The sequence below is a fragment of the Cajanus cajan genome, chromosome 11, assembly GCF_000230855.2.
Source record: "Cajanus cajan strain Asha chromosome 11, NIPB_CcT2T_4, whole genome shotgun sequence".
Taxonomy (NCBI): Eukaryota; Viridiplantae; Streptophyta; class Magnoliopsida; order Fabales; family Fabaceae; genus Cajanus; species Cajanus cajan.
In genome coordinates this window covers 41,515,140-41,540,143 of record NC_138527.1, presented here as the reverse complement: position 1 = coordinate 41,540,143, position 25,004 = coordinate 41,515,140, and the positions used below count along the sequence as shown (strand labels likewise).

Here is a 25,004-nt window from a genome sequence, read left to right as displayed (position 1 = left end):
AATATTAAAATAATATTTAATACTTGGTTTTTGAATTTTTTTTTTATAATTTTTCAACTAGGTCTTAAAGTAAAAAAAAAAATTGTAATTAGAACATCTATTTTTATTTTTTTTATAATTTAGTTATTGGAGTTAGAATTTTTTTTAACAATATATGAAAATTTACAAAAATATTTTTTATGCATTTAGATGATAACATTGAATAATAACGCACATGTTAAAAATATTTAATGAAATTTCATGAATTTTAAATGAATTTCTAACTACAAGATTATATTACAAAAAATATAAAAAGATGAGGAATTTAATTACAAATTTTTTAATTCAAGAATCAAAGTAAAAGTTTCTAAAAAAAATCATAAACTATAAACCAAAGAGTAATGCACCACTTTTTTAATTTGAAATATATAAATATATTTTTTAAGACAAATATGTCTTTATAATAGACATTTTTTTTCTACTTTTTTCAATCCAAATACGTTTAAAAACTATTTTTTTCTCCATTATTTGAATGTATTTGACAAAACATTTGATGATTTTAATAAGTTAATTTGATTAGTTTATAAGCTACTTTGATAAAAATAAGTTTGTTTAGTACACATGTTTATTTTATTAGCATTTACCTTATTTAAATTTGAATAATTTATTAAAATAAGTTGGTTTATATGTTACTATGTTTAAAAAAAAAATTATTAATTTATTTGAAACATTATTTTATCCAAAATAACTAAATATGCTATTTTATATTATTTTATATTCATTAACTAATTTTTCACTTAATCAACTAAATACTTTCAATTCAGTTAACTTATAAATTTTCGTTTTTCAACTCACCAAGAGTTTATAAGTTTCAGCTGGTTTGACTAGAGACACTCAACTTACCTGTTTACTCTTTTTTTTTTTTTTTCTAAGAGTTTATATTCTTAGAAATTATATTCCTAAGAATAATATAACTTAAAATATTATTTTTACGTAGAAATATAAGAGAAGATGCTTAATTCATATTAATATTATAGTTTAAATAAAAATTATAAAAAAAATAATTTCTAATATTTTTATGAAAATATCACTTATCCACCATTTCACCGAGAAAATAAAACCTTCCTACTCATAAAAATATTATTTTATCAAGAATAAAAGATATTAAAAAAAATTATTATATGATTTTTTAACAAATGTGAGAATAAAAATATTCATTTTCATATTCTTAAAAATAGGAAAAAATAATTCGAAACAAACGTCCCTATCAATAAGCAGAATAAAAAAAACATTTCTTCAAAATATAAAAAAGAAATGAGGAGAAACGCACATCCAACTGCTTAACTTCTACTCCTGTAGACACAAAACTACACAAACCTAAACTTTATTCGGATATAAAGGTAGAGGTGTTTTTTAAAAATTTAAAAAAAAAATCTCACAAAAATACTTAAATTTATATCTAAACGGTTAATGATTGCACAAAATAGAAGCTGCCATAATGATTTCTCTATAATAAGTTTGTTAAAACATAAAACAATGGAGAAATTGCATTGTCTTTTCTTCTAATTTTTTGGAAAACAAAGATTATCATAATTTCTTAAATTATAAATAAAACTATAAAATTGTCTAGGTAAAAAATATGTGCATGACTTTTTTCTTTTATTTATTAACATACTTCTTCTTTGCTATTATTTTTTCTTTTCAGTGTGTTTATTTAAACAATTTTTTTAAGTTATTTTTTTTATTTATTTGTACAAATTTAAATATATTTTAAGTTTTTTAAATTTAAAGTAAATTTATTTTTAATTCTTCAAAATTAAATTTCTTATTTTTAGTCCCTGTAATTTTTTAAAATATTATTTTAATCTCTTAAATTACTAATAACATATTTATAAGTGATAGATTGGGACAATTATGTAATATCAACTGGAATAAATGTGATGTTTTCACTAACAAGGATACCAATAAATATATTTTATGTGACAATATTTGACCGTTTCCTAAATTTTTTTAGTATAAAGACTAAAATAATTTTTTAAAAAATTATAAGAACTAAAAACCTTAATTTTAAATTTAAGGGACCAAAAAAAAAATCTATCCTAAATTTAAGGGACTAAAAACATATTTAAACCTATATTGCATAATTGTTGTTATGGTGATTTTGATATTTGGCAAAAATATATTGTTGGAACTATAAAGTCACATCCTTAATTAATACATACATCTAGAGTTATTTAAGTTTCTTAAATTTAAGCAATTTTTTTATAGGTTTTTTTTAGTTGTTTGTAAAAATTTAAATATATTTTTAGTTCTTTAAATTTAAAGTAAATTTTTTTTATCCCTCAAATTTAAATATCTTGTTTTTAATCTCTGTAATTTTTAAAAATATTATTTTAATCCCTTAAGTCATCAATAACATATTTGAAAGTGATGGATTGAGATAGTTATGTAATATCAACTAGATTTAATATGATGTTTTTACTAACAATGACATTAATAAATAAATTTTATGTGATAGTATTCGACAGTTTTCTTAACAAAATTTGAGTATAAAGATTAAAATAATTTTTTTTTAAATTATAAGAACTAAAAATAATAATTTTAAATTCTAAAAATAAATTTATCTTAAATTTAAGATACTAAAAACATATTTAAATCTTTCGTAAATATTGCATAATTGTTCTTATGGTGATTTTGATATTTAACAAAAAAAATATTATTGGAACTATAAAGTCACATCCTTAATTAATAGATACATCTAGAGTTATTCAAGCTTCTTAAATTTAATTGTGAATGATCAATATCATTGATAAGATTTTTAAATGAGAATAATTAAGCATTTATATTTTTGTGCAGTCCACTAATAAATAACATTCTTTTTATATTTGTACTATGTCACAATAGAACGAAGACAAAAATAATAATATGCATTAATAATCCTATACACTTTTTCAATTATAAAAAAAAAAGAATAAACTTTAATATGTAAATAAAATAACATTATAAAAATAAGTGATATATGAAAGTTAAAATATAAAATAAAGAAGGTAGATGTCAACTAATAAAATAAAAAGGAGGTTGATGTCATTTTGACAAACTTCAAAAGAGATATTATAACAATTTTCCCTAAAACAATTCATATATTTTCATTTCCCTAAGGTAAGAGTTTTTAATTATAGATCTATTCAATTAAACTTCTCTAAAAATACTTTTAGAAGAAAAATAAAAAAAATTAAATAATTTTCTCATAAGTCAAAATTAGTTTGCTCACAAGCTAGTGAAAACACTCTCTTGTTAATTTCTTCAAAATGTTATTCATGTATATGTTAGTTTTACTTTATAAAAAATTATTTTAATTTTTTTTTGCATTATAATTTTTTTTATCCAAATTGATCTTAATCCATTTTAAATCATCAATTTTAAAAAACTAGACTAATTGTACATTATATATTACTAACATCATCAACTGAATCAGTATTAAACCAATAATGACTGGTTTGATCCGTGAGATTGTTTCCTCATAGAAACAAACAAAAGGGAAACCAAACATGAGATAAAAAATCCCCGTAGGCAATGTCAAATGTGGTTCTCAAGCAAAGTGGAAAAAGAAGTTGAAATTAAGAGCCCAGTAAAAGCAGAGTAATGATTTGCCAACAAAATCAATCTACTAGACGTTAAATTATTACTATGATACTTTTTTTCATCAACATAATTTATGAAGTATGTTACAAAAAAGTTTAATATCTATTCATAAAGAGTAATTTTTATTAATGAAATATTATTTTAGAGACATGAAATCAAATATTATTTTTTAAATAAAAAACTTATTAATAATAATTTATTTGATAAATATTTATGAAAGGATAAAGTATTGAAATTCTATTAATGAAGCATGTGGGAGGAGAAGGACACGTTCCTTAATTGGGCAGGAATTTGAATTGTGGGTGTTGGGCTATTGTCCTAGAATGGTGTGGATTCTTAAAACAGAGAAAATGATTGAGGCATTGACAATGTTTTTGAAGAAAGGCAATGGGAGGTGGAGGAGACAAAAATCTATGAATGATCATGTATGTGGGACTTGCACTACCTAGAAGATAAAAAGGAAAACCCTTTGTTTTGATGTACCCTTGCAAACTGTGGGCGATGACTGAGTCATGGTTCAGCATTTATCTTTTTCTGGTTTTGTTGTACGTCTATGTGATACCGACAATGGATGTGCCTCAATTGGCATGACTGTTTGTGACTTGGATCATGAACACGTAGCTTCATATTGCTATTGCCAATTTCTATATCAAACCAGAAAAATCATGCTTCTCTTTTTGTTTCATCATCTATTTCAAGGACAATGAATCACATTCTGTGCTTTCTTTTCAAATATAAGTCTTTTTCTTTCTTTTTTATTCACCCATCCCTCCCACGCAATCCCTTCTTTCTTGTATGATATTTCATGTCCACATATATAAATAAGAATTTAAAATTTTTTGTAATATTTAAAAATATTTTTAGAAAACAATTGTGCATTTCAAAAAATAATTTCTACAACCATATTTTGATAAAAAAAAAAATATGATTATAATTATTAAATATTTTCATTATTATTAATACTATCAATCACGGTAAAAATATTTATATTAATGATAATAATAATAACGATAATGATAATGATGTGTTAATTATTATAATAGTATTAGTAATAATAATAAAAATAATTATGATATACTTTTTTTAATTTAAAGGTTAAGATTGAACATTATTATCTTTACTTTAAAAAATTATTTTTCTATGATATGTCTCTTTTATGAATTTATTTGTTTAAAAAGATTTCTCTAATTTTTTTTAATAAAATATAAAATTAATAATTATTTTTTATGTTTTTGTTTATTTTCTTTTTAAATTAAGAAATTTTCTGTTTTTTATAAGAAACAACTTCTATTTGTCACTTAAAGATTTTTTTTAAACACTAATTTAAACAGATTTTTAAATTTAAATAAACAGCATATATATATATATATATATATATATATATATTATCGTATCATTAAGTAATTTTGATAACATCTATTAAATTTGGATGAACTTGATTTTAAACTGATCACAAAAATTTGAGACAACAAAATCATCTACTTTATGAATTTCTTTTCTATTTTTGCGCATCACCTCAACATGTCACGTCATTATCACAATACCATAATGTAAGCACCACATGAATTATTACATCATCATTTGATACTAACAAAATCATGAAATTTAGAAAGACTTTTTTATATATTTTTTTACCTATGAAAATCAACTTTATATCATAGAAGCTAAACCCCTCAATTTAGTGACTTTATTGTTAATAAAAAAAATAGGGTAACAAAGTCACATAATTATAATCTCTACATTAAATTTTTTTGATGGATACAACTTACAACTTTCAACCTTCAACTTTCAACTACAAACTTATTGTGATTGGTTTCTATAAGTGAAGTGGAAGCCGGTGCATGTGATTACTACAATTAACGTATATTCTAATTAACGAACTAACTCATTAGACATGCTTAAGCAACTCTTCAAGTTTGGGTTAGCAAGTAGCAGCCATTCGTTCAATTACCAAAATGCCCTTATTCTACCCATGACAATTGACAAGTAAGCTTGTAATTAAACTACAAATTACATTAAAACAGGTTTATGTTTGTCCCGTATTTCCCTAATTAATTGACTTACAATATCATATTATTTTTTTTGGTTCGTTCCTAGAGTATCTACTCCGATAACAATGAATAATCTTCTTATTAGGTTGGGAACACCTTAAAGGATGAGATAGCTGACCCCAAAATTTAACACGACTGTATACACAAAATAAAGCAGGATTCGAATTCCTGATATAACATTTATCCACAACTTATCATGTGTCATATCCATCAATTTCAAGATTAATAACATGTGCACCTGAGAGTCAAATTTGTACATTGATATTGGTCTATGAGACGTGATTAGTTTTATTGGATTTCAAGAAAAGTCTGCTGGTGTTTTGTGGGGAAAGGTCCCTTGCTAGAAATTTCACATGATGCTCACATGGGACGAAATAGGATAGCAAAACACTGTTAAGTTGGGTCAAAAGTCATATCATTTTTTCTTTTCTTTTTGCAATTATTGTTTCATCCATTTAGTGGAAACAAATTAGTGATTATTGCCTTTTGAGGACAACACTGTACCCAGCTAAAAATATTATCTTTTTTTTGCACCTTTCTGGGGGGTGGGGCAAATTCAATTTGGGAGTTGGTAATTAAACACCTTACATCAATGGCTAAACAACGAAACTTAATGCTGTGTAATGTACGTTGCTTTTAGGTAATTAACCATGTAAAAGAAAAAAAGAAGAATCATGTGTATTGGGTGATGAACAAGTTTTTTGTATTAATTGATAAATAAATTTATTTTACTCCTAAAGAATGTGATGAAAGATGTATGAAAAAATATTTATTATAAGAAGTCAATCTTTTAAATGAATTTAATATTTTAAGAGATTAGTCAATCTTTAATTGTTTACTAAGAATATCATGATTTAAAAAAAAAAAGTTTGAATATTTTGTATAAAATTCTTAATTTGGATTGCTAGAAATGCTGGGCATTATGTATCTTGTACTTGAATTTGCATCATTGCCATTTTTCATTTCAAATTGCTAAGATAAAAATATTACTTGAATTTAAACGGGTTAAGTTGTATTTTCTTTTTTGTACATGGTTAACTTGTAGTTTAATTTGTATACTTCCCCCCTATTATTTCCTGTAAAGTATCTTACTTGCGTGTTGATCCAAAATTTAAAACTACTTTTTATCTTTAAGTTAAAAACTAATAGCAAATTTTTAATTTTTTAATGCAAATAAATAGTTTAATATGCAAATCCTCAAACTTGCGGACTAAATTCCCCAAACTTCCAAGTTTCGCAAATCACCTTACCTAGATTCACAATTAAACGACTCATAAATCATAATTCTTATCCACTAAAAGGGTGTTTGGGAGGAATAAGCTCTTTTTTTTTTTCTTTTTTTTTTTAAGATAAAAGTTATTTTAAAAAAATCGTATGTTTAGGATAATAATTTAAATTTGTAAATAATTTTTTTCTTGAAAATTAATCTGTTTTCATGAAGTTAAAATTTTGAAATTTATGATTATTTTTAATAAAAAAAACTGTATAATAATTTATATAATATTATTTTTTGTGTCCATCTTTCTTTAGAGAAAAATATTATTAATGACGGAGAGAGATAAATGCAGTATGTGTAACATTACTCATAATTTCTTAATGATTTTTTTACTATATAAAAACTGTTTTTTATATTATATCTAAATGAAATTAAATATTTTAAAATCATTTTTCAATTAATTTATCTTTATTTATTTATTTATTTATTTTTACCGTTTTTAGCCTAAGCTTATCGCACCCCCACATACTCTCTCTATACATATGTCATGAAATTTGACATTTTACCTTATTGTTATTTGGCTATAAAACCAGCTAAAAATTATTTAGATGTCTTTGACACAGAATTATTCTTCATTCTTCTTATGTTAAAAAAAAATTAACATATTAACTTTGAGCTTTATCTAGATTTTAACTTTCAGTTAACAATGTGTTGATTTTTTCCAAATACACCATATCTCTCTGTGTTATAAAATTTTGACTTGAAAACTTTTTGTCTGTGCTATAACATTTTACAGTATTATTTTCTCGCCCTGCTTTGCATATTGATACCACAAAGCCCTTTGATATAGCTTTCACCAATTTTCTAATGCCAGTTAAACAGCTAAACATTAATGCAGTAGAAAAAAAAACATTAATAATGAAAATTATATTTAAAAAACTATGAAGAAAAAAAAAAGTTTTTTCTAGGAAGAATAAAATTAAAAGGAAAATGCAAGATAAAATTGAAAAACTTGTACAAAGTTTAAAAGTAATTATAAAAAAAAATTGTTTGCCTTATTTTCCCCGCTTCATAATAATTAGTTATTTAAATGGCCGGAAGATGTAATAAAAAAAAATGTATCTATCGTGTAATTAATTTTTAAGTATGAAAGTTATATTAAGCTTTATTCTCTCATTAATCATTATATAAATCTTTCAGTGTTATTCTGATTCCTTTTGATTTTTTAACTACAATTCATTTTGATCGTATTCCTCGAAAAACTAAGTTTTGAATATACCTGTTGTTGATGACATAAAGGACAAAATGCACTCGAACAAAATTCCAAGAGTAACCTATTACTTGTAATTCATACATCTATTATTATTAGAAAATGAAAGAAAAATATATGTTAATGGTTATGTCGTAATGATGCAAGGCAGAAAGAGGTAGATAGACAAAATTTATTGCACATGCAGGAACAAAGTATTTCTGCGTCAAAATTTAAAGAAACAAAAACAGTATTAAATTTCATAATTTAAGAAAAGAGCGTTTTGAGTTAAAACTTAAAACATAAGAAGTCTCAAATTTTGTGAAAACAATGTATTATTTTGAACTGAAAATAGGAAATGACATGATTTTGTTTTGATAGAAAAAATGGCAAAAAAATAGGGTAGATTTGGAATATGAAGCTTTAAACAGTGGCAGAATGGTTTATTGACCTTTGTGAGAGACTCATTTTCTGCATATTATGTGGTTGTTAAGCACCGATGGCAACTGTTCAGTAGTCACAGACCCCCTTCAACGACCGTAGTTAAACCTCCTTACTCTCTTCCTCTCTCTATTTGCTTTGTTTGTCTTCAATGAAATACGAGGAGAAAGAAAACAACTTTGCCCAGAGTAGTTGGTGGGGCATTTTCTTTTAAACCAAGGTAGTACAACGAGAAAAAAGGCTTGGAAAAGAACCACTTTTGTGTGCATGTTGATTCTCCCTCGGTTCATGTGTTCATTTTTTTTTTTTTTTTGAGAATTCACTTGGTTGGTTTGGTTTGGTTTGGTTTTGTGTTCTTTTCTCTTTGCCTTTTTTGGATTATAATATATGCATGGCATGTCATGTTTGTCACTTTGGGTTGTTTACTTCTTTTCTGGGTTAGTTCACGGTTTTGTATTGCTACCTGACGCGGTTTTTGTCAAGTTTTCCAGTGATAATTGAAGATCTTACCGTTTGTCTTTGTTTGCTAACTGTTGTGTGAAGGTTTCATTTCATTTGCAGATGAGATCTTTATAAAGCAGAAGTACAAGTTTTGGTTTTCTTTTTTTGGAGGAAATGTGCTGGAAAATTGAGTGGGAATCTGTTGTTTTTTTGATTTAGGAGTTGTTTCAAGAATGATCAGAAGTTATGATTTTCAAACTGAACCTCCTTTGGGTTTAACTTCTGAGTTTAGATGTCATGTTAATGTTAGCATTCCACATTTGAAAGCTTTGTTACTATCTGAACAAGTTTAAGTTTCTGTGTATTTTCTGCTTCTCTTTTTTCTTTGTTTTTTCTGGGTTCTGTGGAAGAGACAAAATTCAAGCTTGTGATCTCATGGATCTTGCAGAAGGAATTCGGTGCTGATAGGCAATATTGATCTGTTACATCAGTGGGGGACTGAGTGACGATGCCAAACCAGCTATGGTTTGCACTGCCAATGATTTACAAGGATGGAAAGATTTCCCAAAAGGACTTAGGGTTCTTCTGCTTGAAGGAGATAGTAGTTCTGCTGCTGAGATAAAAGAACAACTTGAGGCCATGGACTATAATGGTGAGAAGTTTTGGATCCCCTCTTAATTTTGTTTTTTTGGCATGCTTCAATTCCTCATCCACTTGACATTACGGCCTAGCTGATCTCACTTTCCTTAATTAGTGGGTAAAGTTGGTCCCCCATCTTGTAGAATGGCATCTAGTAAAGTGGCACTGCTTTAGATAGCCCTTATTTGGTTCTTTGGGAAAAATTGTGGCCTGGGATTTTATTTCATTGAAGGTCAGAAAAATTTCTAGATTTTGCGCCCTTTCTCAATGCTTGATGTTATCATAAGTGGTATTTTCTTTAGATGGTTTATTAAGGTGTAAAACTTTTCATTTGTGCTTTAGGCTATATGCCCCTAAGTGTTTTGAAAACTGGAAGTGGTCCAAATTCTAAAGGTATTGAGGATAAAAGAATGGCCAATTATCTTACTTTATCAACTACTGAATCTATTCTATTTTTGGTGCATTTGGATTTTGATGGGCTCCTAATCTCCAAGCGAATCTGAATTAGTTGGCTGCTTAAGATGGGCCATTTATTATGGAAAACCAAAGTTTCCACAAATCCAAGTGTAATTGAAATTCAATCTCAAGAACCAAAGTTTCCACAAATCCAAGTGTAATTGAAATTAAATCTCAAGAACCATCCCGAGTATAATTTGACTGTAATATAATTAAATCCACAGAATTCATTTTGTCTACTACCACAGCCTTGTTTACTGTACATTCTTGTTTATTCCTTTAATTTGTTAAGTAAACCTCAGAATTTCTGTACAGTTTCTACTTTCTTCGATGAGAATGAAGCCTTGTCAGCAATCTCGAGTAGTCCTGAAGGCTTCCATGTTGCCATAGTGGAGGTAATGAACATTATTTTCAGCATATATGACAAACCATATGTTATAGTTTTAAAACTTGGACAGAAAATAAACAAAATTAGATGTTGTCAGTATGCTAGTTTATGGGTGAATATTGAGAAGTTGATAGATCTCTTCTTGATTATGGTTAGGTGCTTCCAAACTTTAGAATGTAAAACATACATTCATTAGAGGAGTCATTTATCTTGCAATTTGTAAAATGCTAATAATTAGTGAAAACTTTTATCATCATGACACTTTTTGTCTTACTGTTGTCATATCTTAAACTTGCAATTAATCTCTTTTACATTGTTAAAATAATTTAGCTTTTGATGATGTGATTTGTAACCACGCGCATTTATCTGAATTGTAGGTGAGTTCAAGCAGTAGCCTTGGGGGTTTCAAATTTCTTGAAAATGCAAAGGACTTGCCTACCATTAGTAAGTGCAGAACCAGCCTAACTTGGCAGTTTTATCTTGTATTTTTCATGACCACCCTCCTCTCCTATAAAAAAAGGACAATTCCATTTTTATGGTGTTTACAAGTCAACAGTCTAGTATGCAGGCCAACCTAAATTTACTTCTTAAAAGAAGGAAAATCATTGTTTCTTTCAAATCCAATTTTAATTCTTACTTATTAGAGAAATAGTAATACTTGCAATTTTTTTAACTCTTTTGTTTGTTTTGTGAATGTTGATTGTTTTTGTTTCATATAATTTGGCAACTTCTTTTCTCCATTTAAGCTTAATCAATTGAAATGGATGAATGATCTACTAGGGAGCATGACATAGGAAATATGAGAAGCTTACTTTAAGGCTATCATATTCTTGGTGTAAATTTTCTAACCAGTGATACTCTCTATTCTTCATGTAGTGACTTCAAAGGACCAGTGCCTGAATACCATGATGAAGTGCATTGCGGTAAGATTTTGGTTTAGTCATCCCAAATATATGTGGTTAATATCTGATTATATAATATACTCCTCATTGTTGATGCATACCTCTTCAATCTGTGATCCATTTTCTTTTCTTTTAGCTTGGTGCAGTTGAGTTCCTCAGTAAACCACTTTCTGAGGACAAGCTCAAAAATATTTGGCAGCATGTTGTTCACAAGGTTTGTCAGTATTGACAACTTTATGATGTCATTTATTATTAAAAAATACTATGAATAAAGTAGATCCTAATGTGGTTGAATTTCAAGCAGGCATTTAATGCTGGGGCAAATGTCCTGTCTGAATCACTAAAACCTGTCAAAGAATCTGTAGAATCCATGCTGCAGCACCAAGCAGACAGTGAACAAGATAAAAGCATGAAACTAATTGATTTAGAGAATGTGTCCAGGTTTAGTGATAATGACCATGAGCAGTCTGCTGTATGCGATAAATATCCGGCTCCTTCGACCCCACAATTAAAACATGGGACAAGGTTACTGGATGATGGAGATTGCCATGAGCAGACTAATTGCTCAACAGAAAAAGAAAGTGGAGAGCATGATGGTGAATGTAAATCTGTCGAAACTTCATGTGACAATTTGAATGCTGAAAGTTCTCCTCAACCAAGGGAACCTGATAAGACTCTGATTAAGGAGGAAGAGGATTTTGCCAATGGTTCCAAGAGTGAAAACACTGTTCCACTGAATCCGCATAATAAAGAGCTTCTCAACAATGCCGATCACAATACATCTCCAAATAAGACGGGTGTACTTAATGATTCGTGTGAGATTAAAGCTAATCGGAAGAAGATGAAAGTAAGTTGAATCATGACTATTAGTTCTTATCATATACGAGACTATATGATGTAAACCTCTTTCCTTGGAGTTACAAAATACCGACACTGACATTACCCTTGCCCTCCTTGCCCTATGCAATTTTCTTATGCATTCTCATAAAGTTGATGTCACTGGCACTTGTTTGGCACATGCAACTACAAATTATTTCAAAATTTTGGTTAACCCATCAATCTTCCAAACATGATGTATCTGCATGCTTTTGAATTATTAATGAAAGCATATCTACCGGACATCTCTCCTTCATTACAAAGTGAGCAAAGGAAATTTTATAATGAAATTGTCAAATATTAGGGTTTATGATTGTCAGTCTTAAATGGACAATTCCAATGGACTTTCCTACTGAAATAGCTTGATAAAGCAGCATGTATCTGATCTTCACCACCTTTCCTATTATTCAGTTTTAAATAGAATGCGTTGTTTGGTTAGATCAAAATTCTGCAGCTTGGATCATTAACTTATAATCTACGTATCCATAATGATTACTAAACTTGAAAATGGCATAGTTATTGAACTTTTTAAAATTTTCAACCGCATCTTATCCATAACTCTTATTTCACCTGAGAGACTTCAATCTGTCTCAGTTTCAGTAATTTCTGTAAAATCATATATTTTTGCATTATTTGTTGCTTATCCTTATTTTTCCATTTTTTTAAGGCTGTACAAATCACCCACTGGTATGATTATCTAAATACAGTTATGGTACTCGGTTTTGGTTTCAGGTAGACTGGACGCCTGAGCTGCATAAAAAATTTGTGAAGGCTGTTGAACAACTAGGTATTGATCAAGCCATTCCTTCTAGAATATTGGAGATCATGAAAGTGGACGGCTTGACAAGGCACAATGTGGCGAGCCATCTCCAGGTCCTCATTCTCTTGCTGGTTATAGATATCAGTTTTTATCCCGATGCTACAAGTAGAACAACTATTTTATTTTCAACACCTTTCTGATAGTAAAGAAAAACCATAATATGTCCTCATAATATGATTTAGTAACAGCTTAATGTTGAACAGAAATATAGAATACACAAGCGACAAAGTGCACCTGGAGATGATGATCGAAAATGGCCTAATCAAAGAGATGCTATGCAAAGGAGCTATTATATGCAAAGACCAATAATGGCTTACCCTCCATATCATACAAATCACACCCTTTCTCCAGCTCCTATATATCCTATGTGGGGACAACCTGGCAGTCAAACAGCTGGTGTACAAATTTGGGGCCCTCCTAGTTATCCCTTGTGGCATCCTACAGAAAGTTGGCACTGGAAGCCTTATCCAGGGGTAATCTTTTTATTCGGAATCAAAGCAGGATATAAGTTCCTTTGTATTACTATTAACAAAGTTGCTTTGTGGTCTGTTATGTGGAAATTATTTTATGCAATTTGATATTTAGTAACTTAATGTTTCAGGTGCATGTGGATGCTTGGGGATGCCCAATGTTTCCACCTCCTCAAGCTCCTTGTTTTCCTTACAATCAAGTATGTATCACCGAATTGAACATTTGAACTCCGTTTCAATGCTATTTCTATATGTTAACATAACCACTTGTGTTTATTTCTTTTCTAGTTAATTAAATTATTTGCCAGAGTAATGCTAACTAAATGTTCTCATCAAACTGCAGAATATACCTGGATTGCACAATCCTAAAGCTGTGGATTATAGATTTGGTATGCCACGAAGTTCCTTTGAGCATCATCCGGTAATGCTGTACATTCTTTTCAGTTTGAGTTTCCTTCTACCATGTCATCATCAAATTGTTTCACAAGTTGAAAAATATTAAGAAAATTTTAGTGCTCTTTACTTGACAGAATTGCAATACCTAGCAAGGTACATAGATGAGAAAATATTTCAAGTATTTTGTATCAAGTATGTGTAATCTTAAAATAACCATAGTCATATAATTTTTTTGTCAAAGTACTATGAGTCTGTTTGAATACAAGTTTAAAAGAAATTTTGAGGATAAAAAATAAAGAGCCTTTTTTTCAATAAAAAAACTCTTGAAAGCTCTTTTAAACTCTTTAGAGTACCAGGTGACCAATCGTGCTTAATTGGACATGTATTAGATTTTGATCAATGTTCTTTGAGTGCTGAATCACATGATTGTTGTAACTGAATTTGCATGGGAATGGACTAGTCTAATGCCTTGGTTCCATGCATGCATGCAGGCAGAGGAGGTGGTAGACAAGGTTGTGAAGGAAGCAATGAGCAAGCCATGGCTACCATTGCCCTTAGGACTCAAACCTCCTTCCATGGATAGTGTGTTGGCTGAGCTCTCCAAACAAGGCATATCCAGCATCCCTCTTGGAAACAAGGGTTATTCCCCTTCTAAACCGCGCTGATGTGTGCGACCGGCTCCACCGCCAAGTCCCACATAATAATAGTTTTGATGATGATGATGGTGTTGGCCAGTCACATATCAACTACCTGTTGACTCTTGTAATTATTTTGTTTTTCAAATTTCCCTCAGGTTACAACTACAGTTGTAGATTTAGCTGGAAGTTGGGGCCATTTACTTTGCCTCGTGTCCCCCACCGCTACACCATCCACCACTCATGATGTCTCTCCTCAAGCTGCTGAGTCTTGATGGTTGATAAACTTGACATGATATGATATCAGGTTGAGTCAGGTCAGGTCATACACCACCATGATGCAACACAAATGGACAAAGCAATGATCCTATTGCCACTAGCCAAAACAAAAGGCTAAAAATAACATTAAAAAATAAGTTAAAGCTACTCAGATTCAGCAGTGAGCAGTTTCAATGCAGTACATGGCTCCTTTTGTGAAGAATTATGCAAAATGTTGTGGCTGAAAATAGATAATAATGTGGACTTTTGATGATGGTTGTGGTGGTGGGGGTTTTGGGTTGTTAGTGGGAAGCTTTGGGGTCCATGTAAGAATTGCATTGCATGGTAGGGACTCTGGTTCTGTTGGTATTGTTGGGGAGGGGGCCTAGCCCAGGTGGGGTGTTTAATAATGGAAAGGTAATACTTAGGAACACAGGATAATGTTGTGAATAAAGATGAGTCCAGGCTTTGGTGGATGCTAACTTTTTTTTTCAATTCAATTTCTTCAGCTCAGTTCAGAATTCAGAACAACACTCACTTTGGTCAGTTTTTTTTTTTTCTCCTTTTTTTTAATACATCATAATAGAATTCAATACCAAAGAATTTACAATTTAGGTGCATATTTGGATTCATATTAATTTTAGTTAAATATGGATTGATGGAAGCAACAATTAATTGTTTTTGCATTAATTTTGATGTAATTTTTGTCTAATCCTAAATCGTAGAGGTGGAACTAAACATGCATGTCATCGATTTAGACACACTTCAGCCAATTAAACCAAACCAAATTCTTGGTAGGTAGCGCATTTTGATTGTCATCCAGTTTATAGTAACTCCTATAACACATTAGAGAGGGGTCAAACTTCTTCTATTGGAAAAAGTTTACATCTTGTACTTATATGATGGAATATTGTGAAGCTAAAAAAAACAATGAAATTCAAATAATATAATAAATCGAATAACCTATAAAAAAATGAAATATAAAAATTTGAATACTCTATTCTATTATATTCTATTATTTATATGTTCAATTATTCAATCAATTGAAATGAATTTATTTGATAATAAAAATCATTTTCAATATGACTTGTAAAGTAACTATAAAAATTAATAATCTTTTATTATATGAAATCTATGATTGCATTCTCTTAAGTCCTTAAATTAGTATTTTTTAGGAACTTGAACCTAAGATTTTAAGCCTTGGAGATTTCTACGGTCGATTTTTTTGCATGAGAAAATATAATGACATACTCTTTATTATTAATTATATAAATTTATTTTATGTTGGTTTTGATGAATTGGAAGATTTAATAAGTTTAAAATCAACTTGCTCTAGCAAAGCTTGCGTTGAAAAGAATGTGAGAGAAACCCAATGCCGGAGGCTAACATCGTCACAAAATGGTTGTGCTTGTCAAGGACGGAGCCAAGGGGGGACCTACGGGTGCCACGGCCCCCCAACAATTTTAATTTTTTTTTATATACATATATATTACTATATGGCACCCCCTATTTTTAATATAAACTCATATGTATAATTAAATGAATAACCCAAATTTATTTTTTTATTCAACTTTTGGACTTCTGGTACGGCCTGCTATGTGGTATCACTTTGGAATTTTTTTTTTTTAAAAAAAATGTAGCGCCTCATTTGATCATTCCAATTCTCGGCCCCCCAGTATTGAAATCCTGGCTCCGTTGTGGGTGTCATGTTCGTTTGATACTAATTTCTTTTAAAGCGTTGATCTATTTTATTCGTCGTTTATAAAATAATAATAATTATCTAAAATTTAATACTGTAATTTCAGGAAAAATAACTTTGTACACCATAACATTTCAAATAGAAGTGTTTGGAAAGAAAAAAAATAACCATTTCAAATTAAGATATTCAAACATTTAATTTTCACCATAACACATATGAACGATATAACTATTTATTTTTTCTTGTAACCATATTTCTTTAAAAAAAATTGCAATAAATAATTTTGGGTTTACAAGACCAAAAAAAAGTTTCTCACGCATATACATATATTGGACTTTGCTATCATGTACAAGATATTTTCTTTTGGGCTTCATCCTTTGGGCTTTGGGCTGGGAATTTCCCTGCTTTATTGACAAAACATATTTGAAGTTGCAGCAACTTTTTTTATTTCATCAATCACAAATCATGCATGATGCATGTGTTACATTTTTCGATTAGGGTTAAGCATGTACCAATACTAAAAAGATTATACGTACATCTTATATAATTTATGTCTATCTTTCTTCATCATCAATAAATGTAATAAATAAAATGAAGAAATAAATTAATACAAGAATGATATTATACAAATTATTGTATATATAATAACTCATATTAAAATAAGTCAGGATAATTTAATAAAACAGACATTTTGTTTCCCTAATTTGACTCACTTTATGATGAATTAGAAATATTTTAATCTGATTCAATCATCACAAATTAGTAGGTTAATTCACTGCTTTTTAAAAAAAAAAATTAATTACATATTAAGTCATAATGAGTTTTTTTTTTCGTTTCTTAAAAGCTAAAAGTACATAATTTTCGTTAGTTTGATCATGAAACGAGTTCTTGAAAATAAAAAAATAAAAATCCTATTTTAAGTGTTTGTACTTTGTATTATCATCCTGTTATATAATGTCTCTTACACGTGTGATAAAGCTTTTCATTTATATTTATTTTGCTTTTAAATATTTTGTTGGATGGAGATTTGATGTTATCAATCAAAAGAACTACAAGGATGTAAGAAGGTACAAATCAATCTAAATAATAAAAATGAATGTTGACAATGTCATGACTGCATGCGTAACTTTACTAGTCAAAGCCACAGCTTAAGCCCTAAATACATAATTGATTTCAATAATAAAGAATTTGAACTTTAGAAGTTGATAGACTTTAATCTTGTCAAATAATTATTTTATATCTAAACAGTATTATAAAGATTTTGTAAAACTAGAAAAAGTAATGGAACATAATCATGAAAGCTGACTAAATTATTAATTAAATCATTTTTAATGATAACATTCTTTGCGAGCCAAGAGAAAAAAAAAATGGAAATATCATTTGTAAACGTTATGATATTTTGGTCGTTGAGTTAGTTTTTTTTATTTTATTTTTAAATTTATATCAATATATAAAAGTGATTCTTTATATATATATATATATATATATATATATATGTATAATTTTTGGATTATTTTATTTTTAAATAATTTAAAATAATATTAAAATTCAACTAAAATAAATTAATAAAGATCAAAACAGTTTTTGTAATTTTCTTAAAAAAATATTCTTAAAAGACTAAAAATTGACCAAAATATATTTTAAGTCCATTATTAAAATTCCATTTATAGAAAAGGGCAAAGATGTCATTTCAAATAAAATTGCTCTTATAGGAATAGGAATAAAGGACAGAGAGAAGGGCATAGTTGTCATTTCGTTAGATGTCCATCTCAGCGCAACTTCGGGGGCTGGCTGGCTGCAACCAGTGCCAGGACGAATCGCGCAGTCCAAATAGATCGTATGGTCCAAAAATTTTAAGCACTATTTATTAATTATTTTTTTCGTAAAATTAAAACAATTAAAGGTGTGGATCATCCATAATTTTATGGTGGCTGTAGACGATACTGTCCATGCCAGAGTGGCATTTTTCACTTTTTCTGTGTCTTCGTTTCTCTTCTCTGTGGCTGATTTCAATTTCAATTTGGAAGCCAACTTTCGCAATCTGCAACTCCAAATCGTCGATTCCTTTCGTAAGTTCCCCTCATTTATTATTATTTATTTATTTTTCGTTTGATAAATCATCGAAGCTTCACTTTACTGCGAATAGGGCTCAATTGCATTCTAAGCAACATCGCCATTTTTTTTTTATAATAATAATTAGGGATATAAATTTGCGTTTATTGTTTTTAAAATTGGCTAGAACGTTTCACTTTTTTCGTTTTGGAAATGCTTTTCTGTCTTATGTAAATCAATCGATTAAGTTATTATTGTTGACTTGTTATTAATTTCTGTCTTTTTGTTTCTGAGACAGTAAGGTTTAATGGACAAGTTGAAATTAGCATAAAATTCTAACTGAAGTGCATGTGTTATCGTTGTTGTGATGGTTTTTATGTATTTCTTATCTGGTGCTATAAGGAAGTGTTTGTGTGTTTGTGCAGAAAATATATACAGGGCATTATTGGTGTTGTTTTTGAATTGTGGTTGAGGGATTGAAGTAGAGTTATAGGTAGAGAGGATGGCATGTAGGGGATGCTGGGAGTGCCTTTTGAAGCTTTTGAACTTCATACTGACCCTGGCTGGTCTGGGCATTGTGGGCTATGGAATCTATCTTTTTGTGGAATTCTCTAAAGCTGCGGATGATGACATTCCGGATATTTCTCCTGTCAGTGATGATTCTTCTCTGATTCAACTTGGCCGGCCTATGCTTCTGGCCGTGTCTCTATCCAACAGCTTCTTTGATAACTTACCCAATGCATGGTATGTGTATTGTTTCTTTTCTTCCCACTTTTGGGGCATAATTTATGTTTATTCTTGACTTTCCAAAGGTTTGGTAATATTTTGGTGCATCAGTTTGCTATCTGTTATCTAGTTTTGCCGCAGGTTATATTCATGCTGACAAAGCTTTTTTACCTGATGGGTTGGGGGCTTGGGGCAGTTTTGCTTCAATGGCGCGTAACTATAATATAATCAATATTGTATGAAATGGATAGCTAAGTTGAAAAACAATTTAACTTGCTTTATAAAAATTATGGGTCAAATGCATTCAGTACTTTATGGCAGAGTTGGAATTGCATAAATAGGGTTTTAGAGTTGGAATTAACCTCCCTATTAGAATCTAGGACATAGCCTCTAGTTTTAGGTGCTTACTATGCCATTTTGTTTGATTTTGGTCACGTTTAGTGAGATCTACATGGTGGAACTTTTGGAATTGCTGGTCAATAGATCGTGAGCTTGTGGTTATGAAATAGTTAGAGCTTCAGAAGGTAAAATTTAAGGCTAAGCACCTTCATTTGATGGTATAATTGATCCATCTTTGATTACTCTTGCTATTGATCAAGTGAAGAAACTTTAATAAACTTTACTTTTATGCGCTTTATAGAATGGTGCACAAAATGTAAATTTGAATTAACTTTTATTTTATCTGGTGTAGTGTTTTTTTACTGACTAATGTATTTGTGTAAGAAATAGAAAATCACCAATAAAATACCACACGTCGTATTTTGCCCTTTTATTTTTATTTGTATTTCCTATTATTGTTGTAAATTGATGGAGCTTTGTATCCCAATGCTTGGCTTTTAGTTCATTGTTGAGTCATGGCTGATATTTTACATTTATATAATAAACTGTCCCACTTTTCGCTCAGTACAGTTAGTACACTACACATATCATTACTTTTCGATGAAGATGACAAAGACCAACCTCACTCTAATTCTTCATTTCATGTTTGGCAGGTTTATTTACTTATTTATTGGCATTGGAGTAGTTCTCTTTGTTATTTCTTGTTTTGGTTGTATTGGAGCTGCAACACGAAATGGATGCTGCCTGAGCTGTGTATCCTATCAGAATGTATTATGCTACAATAAAAAAATTTCATGGTCTCATAAATTTCTGTCTATATGTGCAGCTATGTGTGCATATATACATGCATTAATCCATGCTAATCAAAGGAATTGTTATTAATATCCTTAACTCAAAAAAGTATTCAATTTTGGTGGTATTGTTGATCTTGGTAGAGCTGGGATGTGCAGCCTTTATATTCTTTGACAAAAACTGGAAAGAAGTAAGTAAAATTTCCTATGGTAATTTGTGATATGAAATTAAAGATATATTTGCCATCTTATAATTATATTTCAATCAGGAAATTCCAACAGACAAAACTGGAGATTTTGATGTGATATATGGATTTCTGAGAGAGAATTGGAATATTGTGAAATGGTTTGCTCTTGGAATTGTTATCTTTCAGGTAAGCAAGAAGTTTTATGATTGGCATTTGAAAGAAAGCCATACTGTTTTGCAGTTATGTTTGTTTTTGTGCATGTACCCACATAATCTCTAGGATTATAATCAATCTATCCATTTTGTAAAGAATTTAATTTAGATTGGGCCAATAAAAGATTGAGAAAACTTGAACTCTTGAAGTAATTTTCAACAATTTCATTTGAGAACTAAAAGTAATATTGTAATCCTGATGAGGGGAATACACTGTTTTTGTTTTTGATAGAAACATCTAGATTCTAGAGACCAGGTAGACAAGGAAAATGAATTGATTATTACCTCCATCCTGCTAACAATTTCATGGGAGTCACTTGTCAACTATCATCAATGATAGGATTCCCCTGGCTATCTCCCCCTTTCTTGGATACTTGGATTTTAGGATCTGGCCTAGTACTCATTAGTGAGCTTTTTTGTAATGCTTCTTCATTGATGAGAAGTGGTATACCTGGGGTGCTTAATTTCTTGACACAAAAAAAAAAAAGCAGTTTTGATACTGATTGATATAGATATTTAGATGACAAAGAGAAATCTGGAAGAGACAAAGTAAAGAGAATATCAAGGATTGAGAGGTTTGAAATATGCTAGTTAAGTAACAATCAACTTTGAAATTTAGGAACTTAAAACGAGTGTTAGCAATATACTCTCTAACACACTCTCTTCTATTGGTTAAAATTTATTGAAAACTACAAAATCATTAGTGAAGTTCATTAAATAGTGTGTGAGACCTACAAAATTTTGTGGTTTTTAATAATATTCAACCTTTAGTGTTCTCAAAATAGTCTGTTTTTAGCATTACATTTTGGAAACAATTTTCCCCTGAGAAGCCTCACTTTCTTTGTTTTCTAGTTCTCAAATGTAGTTGAGTACCTTACTGTTCTATCCAGACTTGCCTACCAACAGAACAAGAGGGGATGGGCCCTATAGTAATGAAAGCTTTATACATGTCCGTGATGTAATGTACCCATTGTTATGTTTGTAGAACTTAAAATTTGGTATCATATATTATCTAAGGAATGTGTATGAAATTGCAGGCCATTCTTTTCCTGTTAGCCCTTATTGTTAGGGCTGCAAATAGGCCAGCAGATTATGATAGTGATGAGGAGTTCATTAATCCAAGGCAGCAAGCACGGCAACCATTGCTCAACAGACCAGCAGGCACAGCAACGGGGGTACCGGTTGCTGGGACAGTTGACCAGCGTCCAAGCAGAAATGATGCATGGAGTACACGGATGAGGGAGAAGGTGCAATCTTTTTCTCATCAGTTGACTTTATCTAATTCTGTTATGCAGTTTTTTTGTTTGTCTTTTTGTCTTAACAGGTATGTGTGCACACTTGAGTGCTCCTGAATAGTACCATACTAGTGTGGGTCTGGTGCAATCCAGGCCTCTTAGCCATGTGGTTACCAAACATTTTCCTACATACAAAAACAGATATTTGGCTTTGACTTTTGGCTTCCTGGCTTGAGGTCTTAAGAGCCAATAGATATCATTACTCAAGATGTTTATACATAAATACTTGTACACACACATGCATGCACATATAGGTGTTATTTAGGTAATAATACTAGTTTATTATAAGAAATGAAAACAAAGTATGACTATTAATTAGATCTAATTTAAATGGTCAATATTAAAAGATAAATATACATATTTTGATCAAGTAGTCATGTGATTATTAATTTATTTTTAATTTTGACCATCCACTTACACACACACGCACATATATATAGTAGTTTCTTCGGTTGAGCATTTTAATTTAATAAGTTTCCAATGTTATTCCATTTTTTAGAAGAATATTGAAGTCCATTTGAAATTTTCAATCTAGATCATTCTGTTGAATTCATGTCTTATAAGATTGGCTAAACCTGTCTATCTAATGTTTTTCTGATGTCCCACAAAGCACAAAGCAGGACATTTTCTTACATGCAATCAACTCCGTCGGTTAGCGAATAGCATCTTGTTGCTTTTTGCTTTAATATTCAATTATTTTTTATATTTTTGACTGTCAAATCTTTGTACTAGGAATCATTCAAAAATACACAAACGCCAGCACACATTATTATTAGTTTTGTAAGACAATTATAGCTTTTTATGTGGTTTTTACTGTCTGACACTATTGCTGTTCTTTCTCAGTATGGGCTTGATACTTCGGAATTTACATACAACCCATCTGAGTCACACAGGTTCCAGCAAGTAAATTCACAGCAAACTGAGGAAAAGAGCCGCTGCACCATAATGTGATCTCTTTTGCTGAGTTTGTGTATACATACAACTAACTCACTCTGTTCTGGATCACTCCATAACATGACCAACATCATCTTCGTGTTAGTGTGTAATATTGTGATGAGACGTCAAAGTTTACTGTGGCGTTGCTTATGTTCATAGTTAGGGGGAGAAGTGAAGTCATTAGATGCCCATGTTGCTGCTTTCAAAGCCAATGTCTTTCGTCTCCCTTGATTTGAAGTGGCCCTTGGCCATCACTGGCCAGTTGGGAAAACTATGATTTGGTCCTTAAAAGATTTGATCGTCATTAATTTGATTCCTACATGATCATTAACATCGATTTAATTTTCTAAAAAAAAATTTGACGTCACTTCAGTCTTTTAATAATAAAAAATTAACATCAATTTAGTTTAGTCCCCTAACTGTAGAAAATTGAAATTATTTTGTTTTTCAATCTCAATTTGTACCGATAATGGTGTTCATGAAGTCTTTTTCTATTATGGACTTAATTGATGTCATCTATCTTTTAATTTTTAAAAGACGAGAAGTGATAATCCAATCTTTTCAAAAGTAGAATGAATGTTTAGTTCTGGTTAGTTATTTTTTGAGGGGCTATTTGCTAATATGCCACCTGGATGGCTTTTTCATATTTGCGTGTTGTCACAAAAAGTCTAGTTTAGGATGACGTTTAAAAAAAAATTCACGTTAACATGCTTACAAATATAATATGTAGTACAAAGCTGTTGATGAAGCAAATGCTAATTGTTTGTGATAATGATCGATTTTTATAAGGGATAAAATAGGCCTCACACGGTTAGGTTTTCATACATGACATTAAATTTTTCATAACAAATATATAGTTCTTCTCACCTGATAAGAGTGATTGAATGTTATTTTTAATCAGTAGGATTACAATGATAGCAATAAAATCTTTTATTAATAAGAATTATAAAAATAACAATAGTTTAAATCTAAGACTTTGTGCAAATTGTTCAATATTTCACTACCATGCTGGTCTTGATAGACTTTAAATTATGTAAAATCTAACCTTGAAATGATTACATTTTTTGTTCATTTGCTTTTTTGTTGTGAAATCTAACCTTATAAGTGGTTGCATTTTCTTTTTTGTTGTGTATCTTCTGTTTTATAGCATCTTAATTTGGAGTGAACTAAGCCACAGCTTTCCTCCGTCATAATCTGGCCTTGAATTTCATTGCAATGCAATATGATCGACTCTTAGGAGATTAGGGGCATGTTTAAATAAACTTCCCTGTAATTATTTATAGAAGGTAAAAAATGAAATAAAATTTTCACAAGTTAAAAGTAAATTTTTAGAAAAGTTAAAGAGAAAATTTAGATAAATTAGCATATGTACAAGTTAAACATAATTTTTTTTTTTAAATGTGATATGAAAAAATTTATACAAATTAAAACTTAAATATATTTTTAACGCTTCAAATATGTAATATTATTTTTTTCAATTCCTCAAATTTAAAATTGTTATTTTTAGTCCTTATAATTTTCAAAAATTTTAGTTTAATCCTTCATGTCACCAATAACATATGAAAGTGATAAATTGGGATAGTTATACAATATCATGAGTTTAATGTAATATTTTCATTAATAGAACACTAATAAGTAGATTTAATGCGATAATATTTAACAGATTTTCTTGTAAAATTTGAATATAAAGACTAAAATAAGATATTTTAAAATTACAGGAACTAAAAAGACCAATTTTAAATTCGAGAAACCAAAAATAAAATTACCCTAAATTTAAAGAATTAAAAAATATTTAAATTACAAATTAATTTATACATAAATCAATTTTTATTTTTCATCTTATTTTTTTTTACAAGTGCTTATCAATTTTATTTTATTTTTTAATCTAAACAAACTCTCGGCAACTT

At 29.4% G+C, this 25,004-nt stretch overlaps 2 protein-coding genes across 3 annotated transcripts; both read left to right on the top strand.

Annotated features, from left to right (window-relative positions):
- The first annotated feature begins 8,572 nt into the window (after positions 1-8,572).
- LOC109800124 (two-component response regulator-like APRR2) lies at positions 8,573-15,372 on the top strand. Of its 2 annotated transcripts, none has more exons than XM_020360828.3 (12): positions 8,573-8,798; positions 9,468-9,671; positions 10,430-10,509; positions 10,880-10,946; positions 11,379-11,425; positions 11,541-11,618; positions 11,709-12,251; positions 13,013-13,153; positions 13,304-13,573; positions 13,702-13,770; positions 13,914-13,991; positions 14,458-15,372. In XM_020360828.3, exons 2-12 carry the CDS (start codon positions 9,542-9,544, stop codon positions 14,629-14,631), a joined length of 1,677 nt encoding a protein of 558 aa, XP_020216417.1. In that variant the 5' UTR covers positions 8,573-8,798; positions 9,468-9,541; the 3' UTR covers positions 14,632-15,372. The 2 variants fall into 2 exon arrangements, with proteins under 2 accessions (XP_020216417.1, XP_020216418.1); XM_020360829.3 differs by lacking the exon at positions 8,573-8,798 and adding an exon at positions 8,854-9,324.
- A 3,098-nt stretch (positions 15,373-18,470) lies between these two features.
- LOC109799824 (tobamovirus multiplication protein 2A) lies at positions 18,471-23,416 on the top strand. Its single transcript, XM_020360459.3, has 7 exons — positions 18,471-18,627; positions 19,036-19,354; positions 20,329-20,428; positions 20,577-20,657; positions 20,736-20,840; positions 21,904-22,113; positions 23,005-23,416. The coding sequence occupies exons 2-7, from the start codon at positions 19,113-19,115 to the stop codon at positions 23,110-23,112; spliced, it is 846 nt and encodes a 281-aa protein (XP_020216048.1). The 5' UTR covers positions 18,471-18,627; positions 19,036-19,112; the 3' UTR covers positions 23,113-23,416.
- Positions 23,417-25,004: the final 1,588 nt, after the last annotated feature.

What these genes read in the sequence shown, in the direction of transcription:
- LOC109800124 (XM_020360828.3), top strand. Translation starts at nt 9,542, where the DNA reads ATGGTTTGCACTGCCAATGATTTACAAGGATGGAAAGATTTCCCAAAA. An exon ending in TGAGGCCATGGACTATAATG is followed by an intron (nt 9,672 to 10,429) that starts GTGAGAAGTTTT and finishes ATTTCTGTACAG; the next exon opens with TTTCTACTTTCTTCGATGAG. An exon ending in CTTGTTTTCCTTACAATCAA is followed by an intron (nt 13,771 to 13,913) that starts GTATGTATCACC and finishes ATCAAACTGCAG; the next exon opens with AATATACCTGGATTGCACAA.
- LOC109799824 (XM_020360459.3), top strand. Translation starts at nt 19,113, where the DNA reads ATGGCATGTAGGGGATGCTGGGAGTGCCTTTTGAAGCTTTTGAACTTC. An exon ending in ATGGATGCTGCCTGAGCTGT is followed by an intron (nt 20,429 to 20,576) that starts GTATCCTATCAG and finishes AACTCAAAAAAG; the next exon opens with TATTCAATTTTGGTGGTATT. An exon ending in TTGACAAAAACTGGAAAGAA is followed by an intron (nt 20,658 to 20,735) that starts GTAAGTAAAATT and finishes TATTTCAATCAG; the next exon opens with GAAATTCCAACAGACAAAAC.